Source organism: Pristis pectinata, chromosome 8 (genome assembly GCF_009764475.1).
Source record: "Pristis pectinata isolate sPriPec2 chromosome 8, sPriPec2.1.pri, whole genome shotgun sequence".
Lineage (NCBI taxonomy): Eukaryota > Metazoa > Chordata > Chondrichthyes > Rhinopristiformes > Pristidae > Pristis > Pristis pectinata.
Window position 1 is genome coordinate 71,477,857 of NC_067412.1, and position 13,250 is coordinate 71,491,106.

General features: G+C 41.3%; 1 protein-coding gene across 1 annotated transcript in view; it reads right to left on the reverse strand.

The window, feature by feature from the left end:
* The window catches only part of LOC127573013 (protein Shroom4-like), a 219,444-nt gene that overhangs the window by 75,921 nt on the left and 130,273 nt on the right, over positions 1-13,250 (reverse strand). Inside the window, exon 2 of the mRNA XM_052020750.1 lies at positions 10,244-10,415. Coding sequence (XP_051876710.1) covers positions 10,244-10,369 — 126 coding nt within the window. The 5' untranslated portion in view covers positions 10,370-10,415. The remainder of the gene's footprint in view (positions 1-10,243; positions 10,416-13,250) is intronic.

The window sequence follows — 13,250 nt, forward strand, 5'->3', positions numbered from 1 at the left end:
CCACCCTCTGACTAAGGAAATTCCTCCTCATCTCTGCTCTAAAGTGACATCCTTCCATCAGACTGTCATGTTGCTCTTCATGCTAGCTTGCTGTACTCAATTTGGAGCTGTATTTCCAACATTACAAAGTTCAGGTCCTCCCCAGGTTACCACAGGGTGCTCTTCCTGTCATGTTCGAAACACAAGTTCCCACGCAGAAGATGCCTGCAGTCCCAGAGCAGCTGGCAAATCCATCCAGCCAGGTCTCCCAAATGCTCGTTTGTATGTACAGATTGTACAAAAATTGGGCGCTTGCAAGGTGGGGAGGACTGTACTTTGAATATCTCAAGATCATGAAATATGCACTTTTTTCTTCCCCCCCCCCCCCACCCCCCATCTCCTTTTCCTGCTTATTCTCTTTCATGAATACTTTGCATTCATAGAACATTACAGTACAGGACCTTTGGCCCACAATGTTGTGCTGACATTTTATCCTGCTTCAAGATCTATCTAACCCTTCCTTCCCACATAGCCCTAAGTTCTTCTATCATTCATGTGGCTATCTAAGAGTCTTTTAAATGTCCCGAATGTATCTGCCTCCACCACCTCTGTTGGCAGTGCATTCCATGCACCAACCACTCTCCGTGTAAAAAAAACTTACCTCTGACATCCCCCCTGCACCTTCCTCCAATCACCTTAAAATTATGCCCCCTCGTGTTCGCCATTTTCACCCTGGGAAAAAGTCTGACTGTCCACTCGATCCATGCCTCTTATCTTGTACACCTCTATCAAGTCACCTCTCATCCTCCTTCGTTCCAAAGAGAAAAGCCCTAGCTCACTCGACCTATCCTCATAAGACATGCTCTCCAATCCAGGCAACATCCTGGTAAATCTCCTCTGCACCCTCTCTAAAGCTTCCACGTCCTTCCTATAATGAGGCGACCAGAACTGAACACAATACTCCAAGTGTGGTCTAACCAGAGTTTTATAGAGCTGCAACATTACCTGGCAGCTCCTGAACTCAATACCCCGACTAATGAAGGCCAACACACCATATGCCTTCTGCACAACCCTATCAACCTGTGCGGGAACTTTGAGGGATGTATGGATATGGACCCCAAGGTCCCTCTGTTCCTCCACACTGCTAAGAGTCCTACTATTAACCTTGTATTCTGCCTTCAAATTCAATCTCCTGAAGTGGATCACTTCACACTTAACCGGGTTGAACTCCATCTGCCACTTCTCAGCCCAGCTCTGCATTCTATTAATGTCCTGTTGTAACCTACAGTAGCCTTCTACACTATCCACAACACCACCAACCTTCGTGTCATCTGCAAACTTACTAACCCACCCTTCCACGTCCTCATCCAATCATTTATAAAAATCAGAAAGTGCAGGGGTCCCAGAACAGATCCCTGTGGAACACCACTGGTCACTGACCTTCAGGAATGTTAACTCTGGTTCATTAAAACAAAGATGTGATTTTGTCAAAATGTCATAGCTCTGTGTGAATACTTGTATCAACAGATCACTAACCTCATTTACAATACTACATACATTTACACAATTACACCAAACCAGTCTGATCTTTTCTATATAAATATAAAGCATACTACATCATTCTGGCATTCAGATGTAGTTGTTACTTTGTCCTCCTTGAGGTCAACTGGAGCTCATATAGAACCATCAGGAAATCACAGGCTCTTTCTTCATTTATCTTTCCTCTAAAGTATAAAAACAGAAACTACCATATTAAAGTAAATGTGATGGGCTTACTGTTCACAGTAAATCATACCGTTGCAAGCCGAGAGGGAAGGAGGGATAACATCTGCACTGTATGAACTTGGAAAGAGGAATACATAGACAGAACTCCTATTGGCAATGAGGATTTTTGTGGGTTCCTGTAATTAAAGAGCACTTTCTTTTCCCACAATCAGAGTTTTGTGCTCAAGTCTCTGGAGTAAGACTTGAACTTCCAACCAACTAACTGAGAGTTGAAAGTGCAACCAGTTGAACCAGGACTCGCAGTAAGGAGGGGCAGTATTGATCAAAGAAACCATTATGGCATTGAAGGGGGATGCTATTATTCAATGGTTAAAGAAAACAGAAAGCAAAACAGTGCAAATGCTGGATAAACAGAAAATACTGCAAATAGTCAGCAGATCAGGCAGTTACTACAGAGAAAGAAACAGAACTGATCAACTGATGAAAGATTCAGATTCACATTCAGAGCAAACATTCAGTCCTGATAAAAGATTGTGGACCTGAAACGCTCACTGTTTCTCTCTCCACAGATGCTGCCTGATATGTAACATCCAGCATTTTCTGCTTTCTCAGATTTCTCGCGACACAGGAGGCTATATAGTCCTTCAGATCCATGTGGCTCTCAGAACAATTCCATAAATTCCCAATTTATCTCCCTGTAACCTATTCTTTCACAGAGAAGCAACAGAGTACCACAGTAAGGTGGAGTTAAGAAATAATATCAGCCATGACCTTACGATTCTTTGAGAAGATCACTGCAAAACCAAGTCCTCTAAATCATCATGAGGAACACGAGGATGATCTCGTTTAGTTCCTGCGCTTCAAGTTTCAAACTATTGGTCAAATGCAATCCCAGGGAATAGACAACACATGTAGCACCCCAAAACATTCACATTCAGCAAGGATCTCTGTGGAGGTAATAAGAACCAAGATCAATGTCAACCATTTTTCTTTGGCTTTTAAGCAATAATGAGAAAATATATGGCATTCCAAGATCAGTTAGCTCTGATTTGTTCACACAATGTGGCTGAGATTTCCCTAACCTTAGTACCTCAGAGCAAGAGTAATGAAAAGAAGTTGGAGCTTTCATGTAGTTTCAGAAAGATGCTGCAGCTGAAGAATAAAACATTGTCTTACAGGTTTCAATTCTAGTCATTATAGTAGCGTAGCGGTTAGCGTAACACTATTACAGCATCAGCAACCCGGGTTCAATTCCGGCCACTGTCTGTAAGGAGTTTGTACATTCTCCCAGTGTCTGCATGGGTTTTCTCCATGTGCTCCAGTTTCCTCCCACATTCCAAAGACGTACAGGTTAGGAAGTTGTGGGCATGCTATGTTGGAGCCGGAAGCGTGGCGACACTTGCGGGCTGCCCCCAGAACACTCTACACGAAAAATGTATTTCACTGTGTTTTGATGTACATGTGACTAATAAAGATACCTTATCTAATCCTCATTTTACGATAAAGAAATTTTACATTCATGGCACATATAACAGTCAAACTAAATGATAATCAATGAAAACTGGGTTTGTTTGATCTACTGAAGAGCAAGCTTGGTGAACTCACTGTTTCAGAACACAACAGAGCAATGGAACACCAGTAAAATGTTTGCTCCATTCTAAAACTATGCTTAAGTAGTACACAGTAGTACATGGAAAATGACAAAAGTAGCAAATATTTGTCAACGGGGGGTATATTATGAGAAAACACTGGAGAATTGGCCAGTTATTTGAAGGAGCAAATAACTGAGCTGGAAATAATTTTGGGATAAGCCATATAAACTGCCCAAAATTTTCTAGTCCATTATTTTGCCATGTATAAAGATCTGAGGTTTTTAGTCAACTTTTAAATTTGAACGTGTAGATCTCAGGCAAACTCATTACCTGCTTCTAGTTTCACTGTGGTAGTTTTACCTACAAATACAGTTTACCTCTGAGCATAAATAATCCAACAGGATATTCAACACTATGCGACTTTCCACACTTTATCTGGAACCTAAATATATTTTTGGAAAAAGCAACAACAAAATGGAAATTGGCTGGGAGTCAGCTGATAACAGCAAGACACAGACCTGTGAGATCAACAATTATTAAACTGATAGGGTCACTGCTCCAGTATCAGCTGCAAAAACACAAATGTATGATATCTGATCACTGGGACTTATGACATCATTTAAATAGGCTTTATCATTATAAACTGCATTGTATTTTAGCCTCGTTTATCAAAACTCACCATAATCATTGGTGAAAGTTGCCATCTATCATTGATTTTTGGTGGATAATTCTGCACTAACCCCCACCCAACCACAATACCAGGCACTAATTTCCTGACTTGTACCTCTTGCTTTGCTTATTTTTCTTGTGGAAAAATGTCAGTTTTTAAAAGTTTGTACTTTTTTTTTTGTTAGTCGCAGAATGTTCATGTCTCTCACAGTATAAGAGGCTGTTAGGCCTATTGAGTCTGCCAGCTCTCAGAGCAATCCCATCAATTCCATTCCCACACTTATTTCCCTTTAACCTATTCTTTTTCACAAGCCCATTAATTCCACATTGAATCTCCACCACCCACTGACTTCAGGAGTGATTTATAGCAATCAGTTAATGGACCAAACAGTAAATCTTTGGGATGTTTGAGGAAACCAGAGTAACAGAGGAAACCCATGCAGACAGACAAAACATGCAAACTCCATACAGATAATAATGGAGGTCAGGAATAAACCTGGGTCACCAAAACCATAGGTAGCAGCACCACTGTGCTGCTTTACTTGATAGTGCTTTTTTTCAAACCTGCTCTTTAAATATTTTTGTTATCATCATAATCTTATAGCCACACCATTTTATTAATTTGCTAGTCTCTCACAGTTACTTTCTCACACCTTTCATAATCATGAGGAAGTTAACCTTTATTCTTCTCAGCACCAGCTTCTGATTTCAGAGTCATTGGGGGATACGGCATAGAAACCGGCCCTTCAACCCACCATGTCCTTGCTGACCCATCTTCACTAATCCCATTTACCAGCACTGGGTCCATTGCCTTCTTTCCCTTGGTGATTTGTTTGGCACCAGGCATAAATAAATGTGTTGACCCTGACTCAGTGAAGTAGCACTCTGGCCCAAGTCAGAAAGTTATGGATTCAGGTTCCACTCCACAGACTTCTATGCTGCCATTCCGGTACTATATGGAAGGAATGCTGCACTATTAGATGTATGATGTTTTAGGTCCAGTCTTTAGAGCAGACATTAAACTGAGGCCTTCTCAGCAGTTCAAGGGTAATAGTGCATATCCAACCAACATCACTAAAACAAATAATCTGGTGACTTTCACACAGATATTTTTGGGAGCTTGTCGAGCACAAATTGTCTGTCATTTCCCAAGTTATAACAGTGACAAATGCTGAAAGTATTTCATTTCCTGTAAAGTGCATTGGGGTATCCCGATATTGGGAAAGACACTTCATAAATAAGGTTCTTATCTCTAATCCATGGTAAAGGTTAAACTTGAGTTTATGCACAAGTACAGGTATGCACAGGTACAATGTAAAACTTACTTGCTGCAGCATGACAGGCACATAGCACTATATAAGCAGCATTCAGAAGAAAAACATTAATTAAACATAAATTATACACAATTTGTACAAGAAAGAAAGCACAAGTAGAACAAAAAAAAACAGTCCATTTTAGTGCAAAGTGATCAGAATGGTCATAGTGTTGCTAAACTGTAGTGATTTGGGGTTTGCTGGTCGGTTCGAGAACCCAATGGTTGAAGGGAAGTAGGTGGCTCTTGAACCTGGTGGTGTGGGACTTCAGGCTTCCGTACCTCCTACCCAATGGTAGCTGTGAAAAGATGGATGTTGCCTTCTTGAGGCAGTGCCTCCTTATAGATGCTACCGATGGGGGGGGGAGGGGAAGGGATGTGCCCGTGATGTATTGGGCAGAGCCCACTACTCTGCAGCTGGATTTAAGCTGCATCTTTGCCATGTTTTAAATCTTTTCCATAATACAGTGACTAAAACTATACACAATGCTTCAACTCCACTTGGTTATTTGTCTCCCAATATATTCTGTGCAAATTCAGGAATTCCACTTATATTTTATGGCATGCTTGTTCTGTTAATTATCTGCTCTCCCAGATTTGTTTTCTCCCCAACTCCATCTACCAAGTTACAGTTCAAGATGTTATTTCCTTTCCCACCCTTGACCAAAGGTATATTTTTCCAATTATTCATTTACAGTATTTCAGACATTAAATTAAGCATTGTTTTTAAATAGCACCACAGAACCTTAAAGCTAACGGATGTCCGAGCCTATATCTGGTCTGTAGAATTTAATGGTCAGCTTACTGTTGGGAAGAGCCAATGTCCTTAATTTCATAACACTTTTATTGTAAAATATTTCACAAAATCTTCAACAAAGCAGCTTGCTGCAAGATTGCCAGCTTGTTTGCCTGTGTCGTTGGAAATAATTGCATCAGCTTCTCATAATTTATACTGAGAAACATGCCTTGTAATTCTGAATCCAACTGGCAGTTATATTTCATTGTTAAAAAATATTTGAAGAGTTTTGAGGAACAGCATTGATTGACAACACAGGACATTTTAGGGCAGGTGATCAGGTTTGACCAAAAGAACTAAATTTTAAGGAGCATCTTAAAAAGAGGAAGATCATTTGGATATCTACTAGGTCTTTATTGCAGCCATAATTCAAACATGAACTAAAGGGCTGGTTCTCAGTGATGAGAAGACTGACTACCCTCGACATTGTGGCAGTGTCTGATCAAGTGTAGCATCATTGATCCAATGGGAATCAAGGAGAAAACACTCCAGTGCTGGAGTGATACCTAGCACAAAGGAAAATGGGTTATGGCTGTTAGAAGTCAACCCCAGGACATTGTGTAGGACTTCTTCAAGATCCTAGCCATCTTCAGCTGCTCTTTCTGAAGTGGGAACGTTTGTTATGATTGCGAGTTCAGTTCCACTCACAACGATGCAGATAAAGAAATATTCAATACCTCCAAACAGTGAGACATCTATCCTGGCATGGTCCATTAAGTGGTCAAGTGTCTGGCTATGACTGTTTTGTCATTTTATTCATCTTTCAGGATCTGGGCATTGGTGGCCAGGCCAGCATTTATTGCCCATTCCTAACTGCCCTTGAAGTGGTGGTGAACTGCCTTCTTGAACCCCTGTTGTCCTTCTGGTGAAAGTAGTCCTACAGTGCAGTTGTGAATGCTTCAGCCCTATCTTTAGCACTCACATGCTGGGCCCCACCATCATTGAGTTGTTTGTGGAGCATCCTTACTCCTTTAACTGTTTAATTGCCCATCAGCATCCACAACTTGATGTGGCAGGATTGCAGAGCTTTGATCTGATCCACCAGTTATGAAATCACATTGCTCTGTCTACTGCATGTCCTTCTTATTGTTTTGCACCAGGTTGGCAGCTCATTTTAAGTCTAGTTCTGCACCTAGCATACCCCCTGAATTAATTGATTCTGGGTTGATCCCCGGCTTACATTTGGCCCATTAAATCTGTGCTGACCACGATGCCAAATTAAACTAAACCTTTCTGCCTGCACATGATTCATAGCCCCCAATCCCTGTATGTTCACGTGCCTGTCTAAATGCTTCTTAAATGGCACTATTGTGTCCGTTTCCTCCACCACCCCTGGTAGCGTGTTCCAAGCACCTACCACTCTGTCTAAAAACAACTTATCCTGCACATCTCCTTTAAACTCTTCCCCTTCCCCCTCCCACCTTGAAGCTATGCCCTCTATTTGGCATTTCTATCCTGGGCAAAAGACTCCAACTACTTACTTATCTAAGCCTCTCATAATTTTATAAACCTGTCAGATCTCCCCTCAGCTTCCAACACTCCGGAGAAAACAATTCAAGTTTATCCAACCACTCTTTAGAGCTAATACCCTCTAATCCAGGCAGCATTCTAGTAAACCTCTTTTGCACCCTCTCCATAGCCTCCACATCTTCCCTGTAATGGGGCAACCAGAATGGCACACAATCCTCCAAGTGCAGCCCAACCAAAGTTTTATACAGCTGCAACACGACTTCCTGACTCTTGTACTCAATGCCCTGATGGATGAAGGCAAGCATGCCATACGCCTTCCTTAACAGCCCGTCTATTTGTGTCGCCACTTTCAAGGAGCTATGGACTTAAACCCAAGATCCCTCTGTATATCAATGCCCTTAAGGATCCTGTATATTTTTCCCTTACATTTGACCTCCCAAAGTGCAACCTTTCACACTTGCCCAGCTTAAGCTCCGCCATTTCTCCATCCTTATCCGTAAATGAGCTATATCCTGCTGTATCCTTTAACAACCTTCTTCACTGTCCACAGTGCCACCACTGTGTCATCTGCAAACTTACTAATCAGCCCATCCACATTGTCATCCCAGCACTGATCCCTGTGGAATATCACTGGTCACAGACATGCAATCAGAATAACATCCCTCCACCACTACCCTCCGTCTTCTATGACCAAGACAATTTTGAATCCAATCTACCAAGTCGCCATAAATCCCATGCATCTTCATCTTCTAGATCAGCCTACCATGAGAGACCTTGTCAAATGCCTTACTAAACTCTTCAGAATAATGGTAGAGAGTCTCACCAACACCAGAGTGTCTCTGTTACCTTTGTCCAGTATCACCTTTGCCACATGCCATCGCATCCTGGGATTCACCACTGACCAGAAACATAACCAGGCTTACTGGCTATAAAAGGTCAGAGACTGGGCATTCTGCAGCAAGGAACTCAATCATTTAACTCCGCAAAGCATTTCCAATATCTTCAAGGCACAAGCCAGGAATTTGGTGGAGTACTCCCCACTTGCCTAAATGACCACAGGTCCACAACACTCTACAGTACGAAGACAAAAAGAGCCTTCTTGAATGGCACCCCATCCACTGCCCTGAACATTCACCCCCTCCATTTGCAGCACACCATGACTGCAGTCTACATCATCTCCAAGATCTGCTTCAGGAACAAGGTTTGTTTAGACAGTACCTCCCAAGCACACAGTCCTACCACCAAGAAGCTGGAGAATGGCCGCTGCATGTGTGCACCACCACCTGCAGATTCCTTTCCAATTCACAGACCAGCCTGATGTGGAAACATAATCACCCTTCCCTCAGCGTCACTGGGTCAAAACCTTGGATCTCCCTGTGCCATGGGAATCCATTCACCACATGGCCTTCAGCCAGTTGAGAAGCTGACTTACCACCAACTTCTCAATGGCATTTAGGGATGGGCATAAAATGCAGGTCTGACTGGGGACACCCAAATCCCATGAACAAACTTCAAAGAAAAGCTCTTGATGTGCAGTAAGGTCAAGCAAAAGCTTAGGAATTGGGCAGGGGAGGCACTAGACACAGAAAGAAAATCAGCAAGCCAAAAGTTGTGTACAAATCACAACTTCAATGAAATCCTCAGGCGCATCCTGATAACAAGTGGTTGTGAAATGTTCTTTCTCTCGCCAAGTGGTCTTTAATTCAAGATGTAACTATGTAGATTATGGAGCAACGTTACCTCCCACTTTACACAGCACTGGCGTTTGTCTTCTGGGAATATTAACTCAAACAGCTGTAAAGGCTTTTGACTGTCCAGATGAAATCACCGCACATCAGGGACTGAACTTCAGCTCCAACCGCTCCGTAATGGGGGAGGGGCGAAGGGGGTTAATCAGTAACAATGCAGCATAAAAAGTAACTAAAAGAGGGAATTAACGTATCCCTTATGCGTTAAGTAAAAGGTTGCTCTGTGAACCAGACTTTTTGCTTGCTTACTGCCCGTTTTATTTATGAAGGAGCTGCAGGGGAGCTTCAATGGTGAAGGATCGTTCGTTAATCATTCACACAAATAAAACATTAGCTTCCCCCCCTCCCCCCCGCCAGTCTCCTGCCCATACCCCTCTGCTCCCCAAGTTCAGTAATAAACCTTTCCCCTGCCTATAGGGAGGAAGTACCAACCCAAGATGGTAAACAACCCCATTGCAGTACCACAGCAAAATGTGCACACATTTAAAATGCAGAAAACCTGCAATTTTTAAATTGGAACCATGTCCTTCAGCACCTCCCGAAATACATCTCAGAAAAAGGCAGTTATACAGCCTGTCGGTATTTTTAAACATATATTTTCCTGCATTCCAAGCAGACTTTCTACCAAAATTAGATTACTTTTTTCAATGCAATTTAAAGTGCATTCCCCAAATTCCCTTACAGCAGCAGGCTATTACCGCGGGGTTACGGACTGCTCTGCACGCCGATCACTTGAGACCCCTTTTATACATAGTTTGCACTTCATTGTAAACTATTCCCCCTCACCATCCCCACCCCTGCGAACTTCGCTTTTCCTTCTCTGCACTCCAAGACGGATTATCTTTACGAAAACGTGGTCGAGCAACTCCTTTCATACTTTTTTTTTGCAGGAGCTAAATCGTGGACACTTTCTTGGTTTAACGGGAACGCAAAGTCTCAAAGTTTTTTTTACCTTTGAGATGGTGAGGGGCTCTCCATGTTCCAGCCCCCCTTTCAGGGTAAAGCCCCAAGGAGCTCCACCTTGCAACTGAACATGAATATGTTGGTAGGTGCTGGCCGCCTCTCTGTTGCGTTCCATAATCTGTGATTTCTCGGAATTCCATCACATTCCCATTGATTTTTTTCTTCCCCCACTAACTGCTACATTACATCCATTACGGAAATGACATTGAGACATAACTCGCCCTCTCCTCTAACTGCCTGTTCCAGGATTGACAACCAGTCCAGCCAATCATCTCCTCCTCCTAGCGTGTGAGAAGCGAACCAATGTAGCATAAAGGAAGGATTTGGGAGCTCAGTGCAAGCCCCTCTCGAGTTCATCATTTTAACCCGTTTATAGTATTACCCGTTTCAAAGAAATCTGGAAATAATCGGATTCAAAAGTTCCTAAATCTTTCAACCTAAGAGCATGTACCTTGAATCTCATATCAAACTTGAAAATGTTTGAAAGAAAACCTTTTTTCCTCTTTGAATGAACAGAGTTGGCCTCACACTTTGAATTTTCCTTTGTTCCTGTTTTATCCTTGTTTTATTTTCATAAAATCATACACTACACAAGGAGGCATTCGGCCCGTCAAGCCTGTTCTGCTCTTTGAAAGAGTGATCCATTAGTTCCACCACCTTGCAATTTTAAAAATTTTAATTCCTATTCTGAAATTGAAATTTCGTGCTGAATAGATACAGCAACTCACCTTTATTTAATTATACAGCTCATGTTTCAAGAGCCCAGATGAGGATAAGGGAATGTCACAGCTAATATTAGTTTGGTTTTCAACCCCAGCAAAAATCACTGAAAACTGTCGGATTTGAGGACGCTAGCTGTTTATCATCCCTTCATGATTTGGAAGCAATCTGTGGTAACTGGATGACACGTTCATCTGCTGGGTATTTATAAAGAAAAAAATATTAAGGGCATCCAGCAGAACCCCTCTCTAACAGAAGAATTGTGAGAACAATGGGGGTACTCACCCTCCAGTTTTTCTCTGTGGCTGAGGACAGTGGCTGATCCTCATATGTCTACACAATAGTGACATGTACTTCCAAAGAAAGTGCTTTGCATTATGATAAAGTACATGAAAATACATTTTTTTCTTCCCAGCTAGACAATGTTCATCTCTTACCTTAAAACAGATTTGCAAATTAAGCTCTGTCCTATTGTTTATTTCTCTGGTATTAATTCATAAATAAATCTGGCCATTCTATTTTAGGCAGAAAGATGTGATATTTTCCACATTTTGCATTAGAAGACAAAGATCCTTCATTAGAAAGCTCACTGCCCTGAAACATTAACACTGTTACTCTCTCCACAGATACTTCTGGAGTTGCCGAGTATTTCCAGCATTTTCTGTTTGTATTTCAGATTTCCAGCATCTGAACATCTGTGCTTATGCATGCCAGAAACTGAGGTAAGAAAAGATGCTCGTTCCATGGAACAAACAAGAAACTGGAGAAACTAGGCTGGTCAGGCAGCACTAGTGGAGGGAAATGGACAATCAATGTTTCAGGTCAAGGCTCTTCATCTATGGACTGTTTTCCCTCTGACAATACATACAAGGGTTCAGAATTCAGCCCACTTTTGGAAATCACTTTATTGTTGTGAAGCAGTTAAGTTACTGGGAATAAGTCTGAAACATTACAATACACCCACTTTGTTTTCAGCCTCAACCCATTTCTGAGTAATGGGGATCCACACTCAAACCAAAGATTACATTAGAATGACTCTTTCACCGTCTCAGCACTTTATTCTGTAGATCCAATTATGAACTCACTTTTTGATAACCATAGAGAACTTCTTCCCTTTCCTTTATATGATCAGTCAGAGCTCCACATTAACATGCCATTCAGTATTACCTCATTACTTAAGAACAAACTTGCATTATGTAAATTTGGTAAAGACTAGGTAGGTTTATATACTCAAAATGTAATTGCCAGTTGCGTTTTCTAGCAGTGTTGGGATGTTTATGTATAAGCTGTGTAAGTCACATAATATGCTACTAAGCGTTCAATGCCAGATATGCACTGAATCAATTTCTCTCAGCTTGCATAACCACTACCATGATCTGCTTAACCTTGGCAGAGGTAAAAAGGAATGGGAAAAATCAGCCAGATTCTTGCTCCTAGCCAATATTTAGTATTCATATTTGGGAAAAGCTGCTAATGTGATATCAGGTGAAGATGAGATTGGCTTCAGCAATTAAATTCTATTTGGTCGCATCGCCAGTCCATGCTTATTGTATACATCTGCAGATGCTGGAAATCTGAAATAAAATCAGGTTAGGAAGCATTCATGGAAAGAGAGATGCTTTGGACATTGATGAAGTGTCCTGGACCTGAAATATTAACTCTTTTTCCTCTTTCAACAGATACTGCCTGACCTGCTGAGTGGTTCCAGCATTTGCTACTCTTACTTCATTCCACATATATTTATGAAACTTAGCCGCTGGAAAATCTTCAACAAAGGAGCATACCCTATCAAGAGTTAGCCCTTTTAAGAAAGGAAGGAAAAGTGTAAAATAATTGGAAAAAAAACACAACCAGTACTATCTGACTTCCATTCTCTATTGAGAAGAAATATCTCTGCTCAATTCTCTGTGTTATATTTTAAGAACTCTGAGCCAAACTATTGATGACTCAGTTCCTGTGGGTCATCCTATCTGCCACTGTCTCAGAGAAATATAAATTATATTAAATATTAATTTATTCTGGAAAATTGAAAAAAGTGGACAATGAATCCATCATGCATTTTCTACATTTTACAACACATTTATAAATATGCAGCATGTAAAATTTTACTTGTACTCTTGACTGTTACTGTTTACATTATCTTTTCAACTTTCTTCCCTCATTTCCTGATAGTACTGACTCATCTGAAGGTAATGTTTCATGAGTAAAACACTCCAATGCTTCAGTGAAACTAGAGTTTTCCATATGTTAACCAGGACAATGAATGTCAGTAAACA